The sequence below is a fragment of the Ovis aries genome, chromosome 13 (genome assembly GCF_016772045.2).
Source record: "Ovis aries strain OAR_USU_Benz2616 breed Rambouillet chromosome 13, ARS-UI_Ramb_v3.0, whole genome shotgun sequence".
Lineage (NCBI taxonomy): Eukaryota > Metazoa > Chordata > Mammalia > Artiodactyla > Bovidae > Ovis > Ovis aries.
In genome coordinates, this window is record NC_056066.1 from 16,030,064 (window position 1) to 16,050,303 (window position 20,240).

Genomic DNA, 20,240 nt, shown 5'->3' on the forward strand with positions numbered 1-20,240 from the left:
CAGGTGGCTCAGACGGTAAAGCGTCTGTCTACAATGCAGGAGACCTGGGTTGGGAAGATCCCCTGGAGAAGGAAATGGCAATCCACTCCAGTACTATTGCCTGGAAAATCCCATGGACAGAGGAGCCTGGCAGGCTGCAGTCTATGGGGTTGCAAAGAGTCGGACACGACTGAGCGACTTCACTTCACTATATGCAAACACTAAGCCATTTTAAATGAGGGACTCGAGCATCTTCAGAGGTTCTGGAACCAGCTCCCTGAAGATACCAAAGAAGGACTATAAATGTTTTCACAGTATACAATGGATATTTTCTTATTGAGGATGTAAAATACAAAATACTTTCCTGTATTACAAACAGATACTTTACAAATACTTCACTCTTAAGATTTTAAGTAAATAGGATTTTCAGATAGTTTTAAAATTAATGTGTTAACATTTATCAACTTACTTCTCAAATAGTTGGTATATTACAGTAATGTATTAGGAGCCCTACCTAAAAGGAAGTTTAAAACACCTTTGCAATAATATGAGAACTCATTTTACAAAATGATAAGTTTATCTTATAAAACTGCAAGGTAGGTTTTAGTTCTAAGTAACAATTTATGATAATACACAATTCAAAACAACTAAATTTTAAAAAAAAACATAGAAATATTATTACTATCCCAAAGGTCCAACCCACCTCATTACCTACCTGAGAAATACAGTAAATCTTTATATAGTCCCAAATATAGTTTAAGACAAGCCCTGTTAGATACAATCTAAGAATACCTATTACAAAAGAACCTAAAGAAACCCATCATATCATTATGTTAGGCTTCACTGTTCTAACCACAAAGACTTTTCCATTCAGAGAAGCATTTTAAGTAGCTTTAGGTTTTTATTAGTTCTTAATACTACTTCATAAAAAAATTTTTAAAGGCATTTCAAAACATCTAATTTTAATAATATATATCTGAGAAGACTAGAGAGATAGAAGTGATTAATGCTTACTAAAAAAAAAAAAAAATCACATTGTTTATTTTTAAGGATATCTTACCTTCTGGTGTTGGTTTATCTTGAGGAAGATCTGGCATATTTTCATCCAAAAGGTCTGCTAAGGATTGAGAATTTGCCAGTAGCTTTTGATAAGACATAGCAAATTCTTCATACTGTTTATGTCTATCTTCACTTAACTCCCCTTTAGAATGTAGAATACGCCTATAAACAAATGATGAAATAATCTGACAATCTTATCAAAACAGATGTGATCATCTACTATTATACTGGGAATGTTCCATAAAATCTGATTTTATCAAACAAGCTTATTAGCACAACCTTCTTTAATAACCTATGTTTATTACTTAACACTTTCAAGATGTATCTAAAAATCAAAACTTACATCATCAAATTCACCTTAACAAATTAATTTTTTAAGCAATTAAAATTTAACATTGGTTCTTCAAAAAATATGAAGTGTGATTAACAGTATGCCTGCAGAAATAGAAAATTTAACAGTATGCCACTAATCAATTTTTAGTATCATGATAGTCATATACCCCAGACATACAAGTTGGTTTCCAAAAACAGGTTAGAGACTCAAGTACCTTTAAACTTTCACAATGATTTGATTCAAGATTATCTTGAAAAAGCCTGCATCTTCCCTACAGTGAATTCTCAATCTTACTATTCAAGCACTCTTTATTTAGTCATTTAACAAATATCACTGGAGCAACCCACTTAATCAAGGTCAGGCTACTCTGAGGAGCAGAGGACATAGTATTCTACCACTCTGCAACAGTTCACTAATAAACCACCCACAGTTATTAACAAAAATGTAAAACTAATGAAAAATTTTCAATTGTACAGTCGAGTAAAAGTTTACTACATTAGCTTAGATGGTTGAAATGTCTATAGCTGGACTCAATTTTTCTACAACTAAATACACAGTAGTGTAAGACATGAAATTTATAAACCTTATTGCAAATACAATTTCAAAAAGTCAATTATAAATTATAAATTAAGTCATTTTCAAAAGTAATATATAAAAGAATTTTTATTCCTTGAGTTTTCTTCTGAACAGAGAAGAAAATGAGTTAGATGTATTTTTTTGTGTGCTGTCATTTTCTGAAAAGTTATAGAAAATGAAGTTTTCATGAAGAAAAAATCCTTGCCTACACTTACTTATTTATTTGGAACATTTCTAAACTTTCCCAACTTCCCTCATTCTTATCAACAGGAACTTTTGTTTCAATGCTACAACATTTAAAATATTAACATTTTCTATTTTTAGGAATATCAGGTCCCATTTACAAATACAAGATAGATCAAATACAAAAAACAATTACAATTCATTACATTCAATCCTTTTTTCCCCAACACCTGGCCTAGGAGATCTAAACTGAGATTTTTTTCACTCATTTCCTTATTATTTAAATACACACTAGACAATATCATTTGACAAACAGATTAGTAAAATGCCAAGACAGTTTAACCATAATAATCCAGGCTAAACAGTATTCCTCTAATAACACTGTCATTAAAGAACAATTTTTATCTTCAAATATTTATTTCAGACTAACTTTCCTTTCATTAAGCTTTACGAATTTTTTTAGATTAAAGCAATAACCCAAGCATTTAAAACTATTCAAGCCATGATGAGCTTGGTAGAACTTTTAATTAGAAGTCACATTATTTTTCAAGTTAAAAAAGCCATTAAAATTAAATGATTTGAATAAATAATACTCAAATGCAGGCTACTCTAAAATGTTCTACAACTATTAGGAGAAATATTAATAAAAACTTTAAAAGTTTATTCAGAAGCAAATTATGTTAAAAGAGATATAAGTTCCAAGGAATTTCAAAACCTCTAATGACAACTAAGATTCAAAATTGTTTCAGTGCTTAAAACAAAATTGAAAAATATCTCAAAATACCATAATGTGGAACTTTACTTCTCTAATAATTTGGGATTCTGATCATATGAAGAAAACACATCCAGTTTAGGTTATACAATATTCACTAAAGATTTATGACATACAAGCTGTACCAAGATGGTGCCTATTCCCGTATCAACCTCACTTTGAAACTTTTGCCTGGACTTTGCATTCAGTCAATTAAATGACTGAATTCTATGAGGGGTCCCAATGTGTGCATTCAGTTCCTATCCAGTCCTCGTGCACGCGCGTGCACACAATCACGTCTCTCTGCAACTCCATGGACTGTAGCCTGCCCGGCTCCTCTGTCCACAGAATTTTCCAGGCAAGAATACTGAAGTGGGTTGCCATTTCCTTCTCCAGGGGATCTTGCCGAGCCAGGGATGGAACCCACACTTCTTGCATCTCCTGCATTGGCAAAGGGATTCTCTTCTAGTCCTCCTGCAACCAGTTAAAACTCTGAAGCTTCGGAGATACTCCTCGCTCTCCTCAAAACCTCAATTCCATGATTAAACTTTTAATAGTACTAATTTACTTAACTACTTAATTCATACATGTTTCGGTTACTATCTAATAAGAACAGCCCTAAAGGGCAGGCAGCTTAGACTTTGGTTGATTTTCTAATAGAACCTTATACTGTACAGTCAGAAAGCTGTATAGGACAACAATGAAAAGGCATTAGAAGAGATCCATTATATACAAAACATACATAGTCATATGTATTTTCCTTGACCATTTATTTAAAATATATTTTCTTTATATCTAATTTCACAGCATGTAGTAAGACTACAGACTTCAAGCAGACAAAGAAGCCATCGCAGGTGCCTGAAAATTCAAAATTCCTCATCATTTAGAAGTTCTAATGAAATTTAAATGAAACAATTTCTAATGAATGTACTATATAAGTCAGTTCTTGTAAGTTCATGAAGTCCACAGGAAAAGTTTTTCAGTTTGATTAAATTTTAGAAGGCCTGTATGAGGGATCTACACATACATAGCACATCTGACCAGAGTACATTTTCTGTACATCAGTGCACATCTCACCAAAATTTCTTATGTGAATTCCAATTCCATGAAATATAACACTAAGCAAAATCAAGCTGAAAATATGGTTCATCATGTATCATTTTAATTACAATCTTTTCAGAAGCACACCATTATAGAAAGTTGCACTGAAACCGTTCTTTTGAGGCTGTCATAAATCAGAGGTCAGCAAACTTTCTGCAAAGGGACAAATAATAATTTTAAGCTTTGCAGACCATATGGTCTTTGCTGCAATTACTCAAGTCTGATAGCATAGCACAAAAGCAGCACAGCCAATATGTAAACAAATGAGTGTGACTATGTTCCAGTAAAACTTTATGCACACTGAAATTTGAACATCGTGTAATTACTAATCTGGCCTGAAAGCCATAGTTTGCCAATCCTTGTCATAACTGGAGATAACCAAGTACCACTGTTAAATATATTATAAACAAGTTCATTCCCTCTCCTGGTTTCATTGCATGATAGGGAGGAACTGGTACTATTTTAAAGATATGAAAAGCAAGCAATAAAAACAAAATTAATTCCAAGTCTTATTCACTATAAAAAAAAGAAAGTAGATGTCTTGCACCTAAAATATGAGTTATCACTATCTAGGAGTACCTCTAAGGTACATCAATCCTTGATTTCTGGAGTGTTTTTTATATTATATTTAACATTAATTTAATATTATAAATCTGACTATCTCAAATAGTCCATTCTGGAATTAAGCAATATATCTCATAAGGAAAGCCACATATGCCTCAAAAAATTCTTATATTGAGTCATTCATTTTTTTCCATTTAAAAAATTTTTATTGTTATTGCCTGGCCTTCATGCTACTTCTTTTATTTTGTACACTGTGTATTCTGTTGTTTTATAGTTTTTAAAAATGAATTTTTAAAAATAAGCTATGAAAATTTACGAAATTTAACATACACATTTTGAGAATCATAAAAAGGCACAAAGAGAAATTCTCATTTGAAAAACTTTCTGAAGACTTGAGCAGGCAATATACTATGAACAGTGAACTAACATTTATTGACACTTACAACGTGCCAGGTACTGTTATAAATGCCTTTACACATATGCACTCACAAAGGCATCATGCGCACGCACCTCGAGATACAGTGCTACAGGCATCCCATTTTACAGAAGAGAAACCCAAAGCAGAGATGTGAGGGAACTTGCCCAAAGTCACAGAGGGAGTAAATGACAAATCTAAAACTTGAACCCAAGCAGTCTGGCTCCAAAATTCACTCTCTTAACTCCTGGATTACACTGCCTCTCAAATTATCCACTTGGTACCATATATTGAATTAGGATGTCTCTCAAATGCATATATCAAAGGCAAGTCTTCCCAAACCAAGGTGCTGGTTTTATATTCTCTTTTGGGTCCTTCTTTTATTTGGATTTGACTTTATAAGTTCTGAGTAGCTAATGGGTTTATTAGATACCTTAAACAAAATACAGATGAAGATGAATACTATGGAAGATGTGAAAAAGAATGAAGAGAGAGGAAAGAAACTGATTCTGTCATTTGCTATCAAAGTCACACTGGGCAAGGTCTTTAATAACTAAATCTGATCTATCACCTTCAAAATACAGGTATTTCTTTCAAGGGTACTGTGAGGATCAACTGAGATTATATACCTGATGCATTAAAGTAAAACAGTATTTTCATGGGGGGGGAAAAAAAAAAAGCCAGAGTCCACTGTAGCGAAGGCAAGAACTTAAAGTTTGATTTTTTTAATCTTCTATCAGCCAAAGTAAAAGAGAAAAAAAAATCTTGAATACAGAAAATCTATTTTAGCTTTGTCCTTAACCACTCATGTAAAATAACACAGAACACATGTCCGAATCTTGACAAAATAACCATGAAGCAGACCGATGAAAACCACTAGGTTTCACTTTTCATCTTTACTGCTCTGTCAAATTCTCATGAGAACTTGAATTTTCTTGTGGTTTCACTTTAGAATTTGGTTATGCATGTTGAACAATCTTACATGAAGAGAGTAGAGCAACAGTTAAGCATAACTGTCCCCGAAGATTTATTAATCAGCTAATATCAAAATCATTGACTCAGAATTAGAAAATATCTAGAAGGATATTTTGAAGTTGAATAATTTTGAAGTTGGTTATGAATGTTGTACAATCTTACATTAAGAGCAAAGAGCAACTATTAAGCATAACTGTACCCAGTGATTAATCAACTATATCAACGTCACTGACTCAATCAGAAAATATCTAGGAGGTAACCATTTTGAAACATTTATAAAATTGCTAACCTCTGTAAATATAATGCACAGTGATATATAACATTTTAATAGTGCTTAATACTTGCTGTTCAGTCGCTAAGTCATGTCCGACTCTTTGCGACCCCGTAGACTTCATTTAATAAACAATCTTCCTGTAAAGGCAAGGTACAACTTAACCGGAAAGAATATGAAAGGTAAAAGCAACACCACTGAATGTCAGGTTAATGTATTTTCAGGTTTCAACACTGTTAAAGTAATGCCTAATGAATTTCCATTAATAAAAGACACCTCTCTGGTTACATTAACAAGGGAAAAGCCTACATTTGTTTCCTTCCCAAACTTTAAATCAAATCATTTACTGCTGTTGAACTGAGTATGCAATCATGAAGGTCATAATTCACCGGTACGGAAAAGAGAAATGTGCTCTCATTCCCACCAATAAAGAAGAAAAAAAAGAAATTAAGACACTTCAGAATTATTGAAGTATTCTGACTTAACATCTGAATTCATTTCACTATACTGCAAGAAATTGACTGTTACATAATTAAGTTATATCCAATAAAATTAAATCATTTATTCAACCAATTTTTATTAAATGCCAAAAAAATACTAGGTTATATTACCTCAGTGAGAATAAAATCTCAAAAGTACAAAGCATTTTGAGTATAAAGTCACAGCACTGAAAATAATAAAAAATAACACTTGGCAAGAAGTAAAACTATTAATTCTAGACTGGAAAATACTATTAGATGATATTTTAAATGTGCAAATATTAACTCTTCAGATCAATTACTTAACTAAAATGCATTTAAAAATAAGATTTTGTACTTAACAAGTACAAAAAGCTTGTAAGTTCACATTTACTAGAATTCACCCAACCCTAGGATCAATTTTATTGCTCGCTAACAACCGTAAATCCTCAGGGGCTTGTAACTAATACATATCAGCATAGCTAACAGTAGAAAAGAACAGCTGAGACTCAACAAGTCTCATTCAGTCATGCCTTCATTCATCCACTACAGTGTTAAGAAAACACGAGAGATTTTATTACTCTGTTTTTTAATTGGTTAAATAAAATTTTAAGTATAGACTTCAATGAGTACAGACTAACACTTCACAACCCCTAAGCACCATGCCATCTCCCAAATTAACCAGAATGACCAAGAGCATTTACAATCCATAAACTGAAAACAGGCTATTTCACTTTTTAAAAAACCATCATTAAAGACAATGAATAAAGGCTTAAAGTAGTTTAACTACATGAGTCTTAAATACTCACTAGCTTGGTACATAGATTTTTAGCATTATCACACCTAAGAGAAACCTTACTGAGAAAAATGACCATCTGTGATTTATTCCTATGATAAGAGAAAAACTTCAAAACATCTACTGGATAATGATTGGCAGAAAGAAACTTCTGGAAACTGGCCATTTTAACTGTAACATACCCTCTTAGAAGTAAGGAGACTAATATTAGGCCAAGTAGGGACTCTGCATTAATCCAATTCGTATCTTTGCTCATTCAGGCACTTAAATCCTCACTTACAAAGGCTCTTCAAACTGAAGCTATCCTAAGGCATGAGTGACTTACTCAGCTGTATGCCAATTGTTTTCTACACTGTGATTAAGGTTCTCACATTCTCCAAATAATTACATATAATTAGACAGTTCCTCTGATAAAATAACTGCTCCCAGGCTAAGGTCAATTTACATTTAGTAAATAGCCTCCTCTCATAACCAACCATAGGTCAATAGCTCTGTATTAACATGAGGAAGTTTCTAAGAAAAGGCCATGAAGCTGTGGTCTCAACACTGTATCCTGGTTCAAAATTTTCTTCTGTGACTTTAATCAGGAACAAAAACAGGTCTGCTTATCTAATCTAAATGTGACCAGTGGATAAGTATAATTAATAATATATACATCATTGAGAATTCCCTGGCAGGCCAGCGGTTAGGACTCAAGTGCTTTCAATGCCATGGGCCATCGTTTCAATTCCTGGTCAGAGAACTAAGACGCCAGAAGCCATGTGGCATGGGAAAAAAAAAAAATACACACACACACACACCATCAATTATCATTAGGCTAACATAATATGCCAGAAGTACCTGAAGTTTAAGAGTTAAGTCTGTATCAGGAATAAAAAATTATGTCTATAGTTCAAAGTGAAGAACTGGCTCAGCAGCATGTCATCTGAGAAATTTGTCTTTAGGTATAACAAAAAGTCAAAAGACTGCAGCTATAAAAACTGTAGGCCACAGGCAGATACTGCTGCTGCTGCTAAGTCGCTTCAGTCGTGTCCGACTCTGTGCGACCCCATAGACGGCAGCCCACCAGGCTCCCCCATCCCTGGGATTCTCCAGGCAAGAACACTGGAGTGGGCTGCCATTTCCTTCTCCAGTGCATGAAAGTGAAAAATGAAAGTGAAGTCACTCAGTCATGCCCCAGTCTTAGCGACCCCATGGACTGCAGCCTACCAGGTTTCTCCGTCCATGGGATTTTCCAGGCAAGAGTATTGGAGTGGGTTGCCATTGCCTTCTCCGACAGGCAGATAAGAGGCATCAAAAACAAACATCCAAAGTGTCTGAAAATCAGGCAGCAAATTGAGGGAACCAGAGATACTCAGCCTGGAGAAGATCAAAGGGAAACATCTTGGCAGTCTGCAAATATTTTGAGACATCATGGTGTAAAAGAAGAGACACGTCCCATGCCAATGCTTCTCAAATTATCTGTCGTAAAGGAATAATTTTCTCTCCAATCACTGCACGGCTATAAAATATGACAATATCATGGCAATGAAAAACTGCTATCAAAATGTCTTAATGTATTGTCTCAGTTTCTCTACTTAATTCACAGGCAACAGGTAAACAGTTCACGGAACCCCACTCTGAGTAGCTTTATTCTGTCTGTACCAGAAAAAACAAGTAAATCAAAGGGAACCATTTTATGGGGAGTTAAATTTCAGCTTAAATTCCCAGCAAACAGGCTAGGAATAGGTGTGTCCAACAGTGGAATGGCTCAGAGCACTAAGCTCAAGAAGTTTCCAAAATAATTTATGTCAGATAATCTATGCATTGGAAGTATGACTAGATTAAATCATTATAGACTCTGCCCTAAAAGCTTCTGTGAGGCCAATCAAAAACACAAACTGTAGAAAGGATACATTTATATGTATGGCTGAGTCTCTTTGCTGTCCACCTGAAACTATCAAAACACTGTTAATTGGCTATACTCCAACACAAAATATGAAGTTCAATTAAAAAAAAAAAAACCTTAGAAAGTAGCCAAAAAAAAATCAAAGACCATACTTTCAAAATCACCTGCGACATATTAGGTAAAACATATGTGAAAAGGAAAAAGACTGTAAAAATGACTATGTAAATTGTAACTAAGAAAGCTAATATATGTGAAAATTATTAATAGAGGACCACTACTTTCTTTTTTAACCCATTACTGGCTATAGAAGTACATTCTGAAGTTGGCTCTTCAAAGTTTAAAACAGTCCTCGCTATTCAAAAGCACAAAATGAGGATTGTTTTATGAAACATTAAGGAACACCACTGCCATCTTAAATTCTCACCTCTGAGTGAGCTTCAGCCACCACAGATTTATCCATATAGCCTCTGCTCCAATCTTATCTCTTACCTAAGCGAACAACTCACTATTGCAATCTTTTGTGGCTAAGTTAAGTACCTTCTAGAGGTAACTACGTAAACCAGTCCTCCCCAACTACAGGCTTATAAGAGTAAGTGTTCTCCCCACACAGGAACTTTAAAATAGGTGCAGAGTATTCAGCCAAAGGCTAACGCTTGTACCTCCTTTCTGCACACCCTCAGCCCTGCTCCACATACACACCTCCATACTGATCTAATATCCACCAACTACATCAACTTCTAGCCTTTTGATGCCTTCTAGGTGCAGATAATACACAGCAGTCTACAGTATCTTGTAACAATCAAGGGTGGCCTAAATCAGGGATCTTCACCACAGGCACACACATCATTCCTTTAGAATTTTGAATGGATGTCCCCAGGAGAAAAGACTCCTGTAAATGCACTTTATAGTTGCATTTAAAGAATTTTTTCACAGCTACTTTGGTACACTATTTTCCACATTTCTGATCTAAAATATCACTCATGAATGACTTATTCTCTTGAAAAGAGCGAGTATCAATGGTGACGTCAATAAACTAACATACAAAACAAAAGCAAACCTGCTGTAGAAAAGAAACAGTGAAAGACACAAAAAAATAATAACAGATAAGTTAAAGTGATAGAAAAAGAAAACTTATCCCTCAATGTTAAGGAGATTTTTAAATCACAGTAAAAATCCACAATGTAAAAATCATCATATACTTGCCGAATTTCTTTTTTTTAAATCAGAAACAAAATCTATCAAAAACTCACATTTAAACATGAGTATTTAGACTGTTATTACCCTGTGAAATTTTCCTGGAATGTTAAGAAATCACCTGCAATAAGCCCTTTTCCACACGTTCTTTCAGTGGCATGAAGACTTTACATTTTTTAAAGTATGAGCTCCAAAATAAATTCTCAATTCTGAGAAACGTTTGAAAATCACCTGTTTTGTCTCTCAGTATTCTGTAGCTCCCTGTGGTCCCTTTTCAGATGTTTGGTCAAAGACGTAAAGTATTCTTTTAAAAGATTCTGGAAAGGTTGCTGTTTCTCTGGACTAATTATCTCACTAGGAGGAAAACTCAAATTAAACTTCTCTGCAGCACTCTTTACTTTCCTTGGTACAAGTCCAGCAATATCATCTCCACAATGTCGACAAAAACTAATCACCACAGAAACATGAGTATGGGATTCCCGATCAGCATTAATAATATTTTTTAGCTGTTCATAGATTAAGGAAAGACCTTCCTTGTCAGTGAAAATCCCAACTATTGTCAATTCTGCAATGAAACGCAAATCAGTTCTTAACTTGGTAATGTTAGGTGTTTTCTCTTCTTTCCTGGCTTCAAAATGTTTTTTCCAAACCTGAAGAAGTGATGGGGCAAAGTCGGCGTAGCGCTGGTGAAAGAGCGAGCATAAGTGCACAGCACAATTCACGTCAGATATTTTTAGCTTTGCTTCCACAATAGAAGCGACAGCCTCTGCAATGTATTTGCTTAAATTTAGGCCATTAAAATCATGGGACAAGGAGTCTCTCTGTTGTTCTGTAATAGTTTTTAGCTTCTTGACAAAAGCGGTATTTTTCTTCAAACTTGAGTCTAGTCGGCTAAAGAAATTTTCCTCTGGTCGGTTGTCTGGAGCATTTTGGTTTTTGCTACGAAGTTCTTTCCTTAGCTGATGTCGTTCCCAAGCTTCCTGATGAAGCTGAAGGGATTCCTCTTTCTCTCTATATAACAAACAAATAAACAAACAAGTAAGATACCTTGTACATTTTGAAGCGTAACTGATGATTCCCATAAGAGTGAAAGCCAATGAAAAATTAGAAAAGCAACAAAATCCAAGAGGAACAAGAGATGCAAAAGGCCCTTTCACCACTTTAAAGACATCTGATTAATGACAAGATAATGAGAAGTCATTCTACTGATAACACCAAAAGTGGTAGAGTGGAGCATTTTAAATAACTAGATTAAAAACCATTCTGCCAACTGGCACGCTAAATGAATATAACTATTTACTTGTCAATTGTAACTCAATAAAGCTGAAAAAAATAAATGGATAAAACACAGGATTCTTAATACAAAAAAACAAAGTAATATGTTTGGGAAAATATAAAGCCTAAACCAAATAAAAGCACTGGGCAAAAGGGAAAAAATCCACAAAAAAAATAGTTAAAGAACAAAATTAGAAAATACATTAAAATGCTTTGAGTTAGGTGCCACTTTTCCATACTTCAGCATTAAATAAACCTTTCTTAATAAAAGTACCTTTCTTAATAAAAGTTTAGGCCTTAAAATTCAAGTATAATTAAAAGCTCATTTAGGAACCAGAAAAACTATAGGATAAAAGCACTTTATATAAAAGGTTAGCAGACTCAAGTTTATCCTGAGAAGATTTAAAATCAAATCTAGTTATGTTTCTACTAGAAAGATGGGACATGTTTAAACTGCAGAAGTAGTAAAATAACCCAGGCAGGAGTAGGAGATTGAGGACAATCTGAGGTTTCTAAGACACCAAAATATGTAACTTTAAAATATAAATTTCTAATAAAACAGATTTTCATCTTTCTAAGATAACCAACCCTGAGTTACTCTATAATTCTACGATTTTTCCACTAATAGCTACAATATGCTAACAAAGAGTTACATCTATCTCTGAGAACAGGGATATGAATCTCGTAGAAGCCTCCCAGCCACACAAAAACAAGATCAGCAGTGAAAGTACTCGTTAAGAGAGTATAACTCATTACTTCCATGCATTCAACAACTCAATGATCATCTTTATTAAAAATACTTTGATATATATATAATGAATATATACACACACACAATGAAAATATTTATACTTACCTATCTATATATTTACAGGTGAAATAATGTGATGCTTTAGAATACTCAAGAAAAAAAAAGTAATTGCAGATGCTGGGTAGATGGGAAGGGATACTAATTTATTCCATTCTATCTTTTACATGCTTTAATTTTTCCAAATAAAAAGTTCGCATTTTGGTTACCATTGTTTTTTTAAGCTCTTTGTATCGGAAGGGTGAGAGAACAAAAGTTACAGTGAAATGAAATATCCTTCCAAATTATTTTACGTAAAATAGAAAATAAGCAAGAAATTCTCAAGAATCATAGTTCTGAATATTCTAAAACTATTGCTATTGCTTTTCAGACCTAAGACTCCAGTTCCTCATTAAAAACAGAGGTACTAAAGAACTTTGGTAAGTAGGTAACTGAGCTGTTCAAGAAACTCATAAAAATCCCTATTTGCAAACAGCTTTTTAAATTACATATATGAAGGGAAGAGCCCATGCACTATTGGATTAGGTCTCATGCACTATTCATCAACTGTCATTTCTGCTACATCCTGGTAGTCTTCCTAAGAGGACTACCTCATTTTTCACCAGTTCATTATATCACTTGCACAGATTTACAAGGTTACAAATAAATTTTGATAAAGATAAAAAAGGGAAGCATTTTGGAATTATACTTAAAGACAATGGTTTTAAGGTCAGCCTAACCTAGGTTCAGATCCCAGCTGCTCTACCATTTACTGTGACCTCAGGCAAGTCATTTAATCTTTTAAAGCTTCATTTTATTAATCCACAAAACAATAAGCTTACTTCATTAGGACTGCCTTAAAGACAGGTACTGATACAACTGTAGAGTTTGGCATATAAGAAACTCAACAGCAGCCATTAAGAATTGAAGATTTTCGGGAATTCCCTGGCAGTCCAATAGTTAGGACTTTCACCACCAGGGCCCAGGTTCAATCCCTGGTCATGGAAATATCCTGCCAGCCACACAGCATGGCCAAAAAAGAAAGATTTTCAACTTAGAGAGATTACATACTATACCATGAAAAAAATTTTCTAAAAAGCACAAACAGCTCAAATTGCCCCACACCTCAAAAAAATACTTATTAAAGGTTACTATTATTTAATTTCAAGAGTTAAAGCAATGTAAGCATGCCTGTAGTCAGTGAAACTAACAGAACAAGTAAACTGAGATACTCTCAACTCTCAAGCAACTGTACCTTGCAAATTTTATTTCAAATAATCATTGTTTTTCTAAAACATTTCAATCTTCCTATTTCTACACATCAGTAGTTAGAATAAATATTCTTACTTCAACTGGGCAGCCTCTTCTTCCTGCTGACGTTTCACCTGTTCTTCTTGCTTCTTTCTCTCTTCTTCTTCATGTTTCTTTTTTTCTTCTTCCTCTTTTTTCTTTAATTCCTCCTCTGCCTTCACCTTTTCTTCTTCTTTTTTCTTGCGTTCTTTGTCTTCTTTTTTTCTTTTATCTTCTTCCAGTTTCTTCTTCTTATCTTCAGGGACCTTAATAACCTCCTTCTTGGCAGTAAGCTTGATCTCCTCTTTTGGTTTCTCCCTGCTGCTCACAGGCCGCCTTTCACTGCAGTCTTTTTCCTTGCTGTTTAGTAAAGATTCTTTTTCTTCCATACTTGCTGGCTTTTTACGCTCAGCTGGCATTATGTTACCCAAGACAATCTGTAAGAGTAGAAGAATGTCAGCATTATAATCGCAGTGACTTTTTTTTTTAAGTAATGTGACACTACTTTGTTAAGTGGAATATATTAATGCAACTTGGCAACTGTGAGAGATTAAATAAAATGCATACAAAACAAATACTATTTCAGTGATAAAATAAATCACTGATCATATTCCAGATTCTATCATTATTATTATGCTTATGTCTAAGCACTTTTTTTCTTTTTACTTTTTAGTCAGAAAATAGTCTCCACAAGTAGAGAGCACAATATAACGAACCTCCATGTACCCATTACATTCAACCACTATCAACTTCACAGCTGATATTAAATGACATATCATTTAATCATAAATACTTCAGTACTATCTGAGAACATTCTCAACCAGTTTCACCCACCATACTTCACAACCATTAAGAAATGGTGGTGACACTACATCATACAATATTCAATTACAAGTATTTAAGCGGGAGCATAAACGAGCTCTTACCTTCTACAAAGCAACTAATAAAATGGACAAGACTAATAAATTTCATCTCACTGCTCTAACTGTATCAAACACAAAAACTGCTATCTATCCCAAACTAGACTAGACCTTTCAACTCTTTATTAGTAGTCAAAATTAGTCTATAAACATCATGATTACTATAAATAAGACATAAATGAAGTATTCTGTTCTATACTTGACAATACAAGAGCCACCAGGCCAGGGTTTCCCAGCCTCAAGAGTACTGACGTCGTGGGCAAGAGTTCTCTGGTGGGAGGAGGAAAGGCTACAGTGTGCATTGCACAAAGTGTAAACCAAGCATCCCTGCCTTCTACACAGTAGAGGCCAGGAGTATTGCCCCAGTTTTAAAAAAACAAAAACTACTCAGATATCACCAAATTTCCCCTGGGGGCAAAATCACTACCAGCTGAAAACCACCACACTAGCCACACATGGCTACTTACACTATAAATTAATTAAACAGAATCTGAAATTCAGTTCTCCATCATTATCCATAATCCAACTGCTCAACTCCACATGCTGCTAGTGGGTACAACATCAGACAGTGCAGATATAGAGCATTTTCATCATTATAGAAAGTTCTATTGGAGAGCACTGGTGTGTAGTACAGGCTCCATACAGCTAACTGGAATAAACTCTGTAACAAAAAATGTATTCTCCAGCAAAATTCATGATTTTCTTTTCTAAAAATACGTATCTACTTAGAGCTTAGTGTTCTCATGTCTTTTCTTTTATGGACAATACTTCATGTTTTAATTCCTAAATCATTTGAAAGTTATACACAAGAAAATCAAAATACTTTTCACTTAAGAAGTATAGAATTACTTAAACTACCTAGGGTTTTTTAAGCTAAACACAGTGCTCAAGTATTTTCAATATATGTTTTAAATTACATCAATAAAAACTATGTTAGCAAACAAAACATTTGCAGTAATATTTTATAAACACAAAGCATTTATTTCAGCCCTCTAATAAAATATTACCACAGAAAGACAATCTAAGCCAACTGAAGCACTTTCAGTGATTTTTGGAGGCACATGTCATAGTCTGTATCTTATCTCAGCCACCTCTTCCTTCCCCTTTTCTGTTTTACTCTTATTCTCCTCCACTTCCATGTTCTATGCATTTTTTGGGCAATGACACCCAAAGGCTTCAGATAACCCTACTTGTAGAACTTGAACAAAAAATGGCTGTTAATCCTGTTTAAACAATCATTAAAATATATAAGAGCATAACTACTTATTTATGTGGCAAGACAGTGTTAATATTTATATTACCTGGGAAATGTAGTATCAACTTCTCATGCAGTTTCAATTAAATACCCACCACTGCCCTAAAGTAACTGGCTGCCCTAATGCAAGCAAACTTTCAAGAGCGAATACTAATAGCTACTAGCTACTTCTCACAAAGTAAACATTTTACATACATTATCTCATTTAATAATAAAATCTTCATGAGATAAGTATTATTTTTCCTATTTAATAAATGAGTATAAAGAGACCTGACCAAGTAAGTTGACCAAGGCTTCTACAGCTAGTGACAGAGCTGAACCAAAGTTATTAAGAATCCTGAAGAGGGTGCAGCTAGAAAACCTGACAAGAGATTCTGACTACACAAATCAGGACATCTCTCAGAGTAGAAAGAGTCCCTGATAGTGCTTAAGCAGTTTCTACATTGTTTTAACTTTCAGCCTATTCTAGCTAAAAGATATGGGGACAGCTAATTCCCAGGTAATCAGGTAAACTTACTTAGGAATATCTGTAATTATATGCAAAAAAATAGTAAGTTTTATATAGAATTTGTACTTTCTGATGCGAAGCTGCAACAAGCAACACTTCGGCTAATACGAGAAAGAACAGTTCTCAAAATATAAAAAAGAATGGTACCAAATTTTATATCTCATTTATGAAGACAAAATTAGACACTAAGTTCTGTTAAAACATTAAGAAACGTACTTGGAATCTGACAAACTTATAAAGGATCATCATTTATCATTTAACAGTCCCTCAAACTTTTGTGATTTTCCACAGTACTCATATATTCAACAGACTTTTAAATGCCTTCTATATCAAACTGCAGAAGTCTTTCATGAATTAGATTCTGCTCTAGAGCATGGCAAAACAGATTTTCAACAAGACCCTCAAGTCTTGGCAGTGGTATCTTCTTTGAACCATTTCATCCTTATATTACAGACACATACCCAAAGAACACCTGGAACTAAATTTAAGTGAACAAAAATATGATGAAAAATTTAAGGTTCATGTAAAGGTAGCAATGCACTATGAGAAAATAATATGAGCTTTAAAGTCAGTCAGACTTTTAAGTCTGCAAACTTTACAACCTGCTGGCTATGGAAACAGGGCAATGTAACTTCTCTGAGTCTATTCATCCATAAGATGGAGATACTGCTACCTCTCTTACAGGCGTCTTAAACTTCTCTAAGTCTAGAAGAGAGCATGAGAGAGCCATTCAACAAATGCTTATTCTCTTTCACAGAGAAAACTGAAGAGTTAAGCCTAAAATAAGAATTTTTTAGAGTTAGGAGTACTAGATTTTAACTACTCCAATTCTCAATTTTTACACTGAGTGAACTGCCCAAGATTACACAACTAGCTTAGTGACTGGGTTGAGACTGTGTCCAGTGCTCTTTCCCCCTATATACCCTAAGACTTAAAAAGTCAAGTAGGGACTTCCCTGGTGATCCAGTGGCTAAGACCCTGGGGGCTAGGATTGGATCCCTAGTCAGGAAACTAGATTCTAAATGTTCCAACTAAAGATCCCTAAAGATCCCACATGGTGCAGCTAAAGATCCTGCATGTCCCAAGTAAGACCTGGTGCAACCAAATAAATAAATATTTTTAAAAAGCCAAGTAAAAAACACAAACTACAGAATTCAGATTAAGTATGTATTTGTATCACATCAAATTTCAAATATGAAACTGAGCATTAAATTATATTGGGAAATGCTAATTGCATTTCAAATTTTAATAAACTCATGCTTTAATATTCTACCTCAAGTCTTCCAAATAAAAACTAGAACTTTTAAATAGAGTCTGTAAGATAAAAATTAGTGATCTTTTAATTGGAATATGATTAGCTCCTACAAGCTAATCATTCACACAGTCCTTAAAAGGAACCCGGGCTTTAAAACCACCTTTCTAGCTCCCAAAATAGTGTCCTGGCTCTTGGGCTGTATATTTTATTTGGTTTTCTAAATATACTCTGAACTTCCAGAAGAAAGAAAAACTACTTTACTAGTAAAACAGGTACTTTCAATGGTCTGTTGGGAGAGTGCAGAGAAAGGGGTGTTTCCCTTTAAAGCTATTTCTCCACAAAGTACCATATGGGTTATGTACGAAATCACAATGAGACTGCTCTGAAAATGCTCCAGAGTGAAAGAATGATGTTTAATCTTTTCATTTTGTGTTATTCATTTAAAATGGTCTAAGGGCAGAACAGCACAAGGGCATTACCTCCCAGTCTCTGACTTTAAAGAACGTCCTCAGGAAAAAGAACTCATTCAAAGTTTTTACAAATTCCACCAGAGTTCAAAAATGGTTTTCTTGATGAGTCGTACAGTTTTTCTAAACACTTAATAACTCTGCTAAAGGGGAAAAGTGAGGGAGAGTTTTTCCTCAGGTCTGATGCATCACTGCGTGCAAGTCCTAAAAGAGCAAGAGAGCCAACGGTCCGGTCCAGACTGTCCCCTCAAGCTTATAAGCTGGCTCTGCTCCGCCAAAAAACACCCCGCGATCGCCTCTTTAGTTCAACAGGAGGACCGGGAAGCCCGGGATGAAGGCAAAGTGAAGAATCCTCAGCTCATGGGACTAAAAAAGTCCACCCAGGAATGCCTGCCCACCACTTTTGGATCCACCGAACCCGGTCCCCTGCACCCTCTTCTCCCACAACCCCCTGCTCCCGCTCCACACGCCTCAGCTCCGCTCGCTTCCTCGCCACAACTCCCCTTCCCACGGGGTCCACGGTCACCTTCGCGGACCGTCCCTGCCCCAGCCCTAACTTCGCACCCCACACTCCCTCACCGCCGGAGCCCCACACGCTCCGGCCGGTCTCCCGGCTCCACATCCTCCCACACACACACCCACCCTCCCCATTTCCTCGCCCTCGCTTCCCTCCCGGCTCCCAAAGAGCTCTCCCCAGCCTCCCCTCGCTCTCCTCCACACCCCAAACCTCTTCACCCCGCCACGGCGGGCTCCCCGCCTCCGGCCCCGAGGCCCACCCCAGGCATATAGGGCAGGCACCCCCTCGACAGCCTCTCCTGCCTCCCTCCCGCGTTGAAGGGAGCCTCCTGAGGAGAGGGGTCTGAGAACTACGCCGGACCCGCGGTCCGTCTCCTGCTCGCCGTCCCCGGAGCGCTGGGGTGCCGAGTCGCCTCACGGGTCCCCGGGGGAGTAGGAGTCCAGGCCGGTGCCCCCCAACCCCGCTCCCTCCTGGTCGTTGGGGCGAAGGGGAAGGAGGTTCCCCGGGACTTACCTCGAGCCTGTTGTCAACATTAGCCCCGGGTTTCCCAGCACCAACTCCAGCGCTCGGGCTCTCCCCTCCCCTCCCCCCACCTAGCTCGCAGCCGAGGGCCCGCCTTCCCTCACCTCCCCCTCCTCCCTCCGCCCGCCGGCCCTCCCGTCCGCCACTCACCAGCGCGGCCAGGCTGCGAGTGGGGGCGGGGCGGAGGACGGCGGAAAGGAAGCAGCTGTCCGCACTATTGCCAGGTCGAAAACAGTCCGGGCTTTCCTTCCGCCGGCATTCCCTCGCTCTTAGCTTAGCCCCGGGGCGAAGGATCGAGAGTGAATGCTCAGAGAGATGCCACACACAGAGCGGCGGCTTCAAGCTGCCCAACTCAAGGAGAGGAGCTAATTTTTCAGACAGGCAATTCGCAGGGCAGCCATAACCTGCACCTCCAGCCAGGGCCTCAGCGGAGGGGAGGAGTTTTCAGAGGCCCGGAGGCAGGAAGTGGATTGGTCGCCAGGAAAGGGAAAGCGCCTGAATTGGAAGTGCGCAAGCGCAGGCGCTGGGGGAGGGAGACCGGAGGGGGAAAGCGAGAATGGAGAGGGGCGGAGCTAACAGGAGGTGAGGAAGGGCGGTGGAGGAGTAGACGAATTACGGAGCGCCATTAAGGACAAATTTAGCCACGTGTTTCTCAGAGGCTTTTCCTGGAGTGTATTTAAGGAGTCTAAGAAGGGAGAGTTTGATTGGACTAATTCGTGGGGTGAGGTTTAGGATTTAGGAAGCTGAAAGCTGGAGAGGCTAATATGTACGGTGAGGAAGGTACAGGTTGGTAAGGGACGGATCTAGATTTAAGAAAGTCCCGTAGGGGAACTTCCAGAAGCAGTTTTAGCTGTTCAATCTGTAAGTACCCCACGGCTGAAGAAGGATCAAGGCTTTTCT

General features: G+C 36.7%; 1 protein-coding gene across 2 annotated transcripts in view; it reads right to left on the reverse strand.

Moving 5' to 3' along the window:
- UPF2 (UPF2 regulator of nonsense mediated mRNA decay) overlaps nt 1-19,386 on the reverse strand; it is a 94,281-nt gene extending 74,895 nt beyond the window's left edge. For both annotated transcript variants that reach the window (XM_015099542.4, XM_060397208.1), the window contains exons 1-4: nt 19,332-19,386; nt 13,954-14,333; nt 10,776-11,555; nt 1,040-1,200 (exon numbers count right to left, since the gene is read on the reverse strand). In XM_015099542.4, coding sequence (XP_014955028.1) covers nt 1,040-1,200; nt 10,776-11,555; nt 13,954-14,315 — 1,303 coding nt within the window. In that variant the 5' untranslated portion in view covers nt 14,316-14,333; nt 19,332-19,386. The remainder of the gene's footprint in view (nt 1-1,039; nt 1,201-10,775; nt 11,556-13,953; nt 14,334-19,331) is intronic.
- Nucleotides 19,387-20,240: the final 854 nt, after the last annotated feature.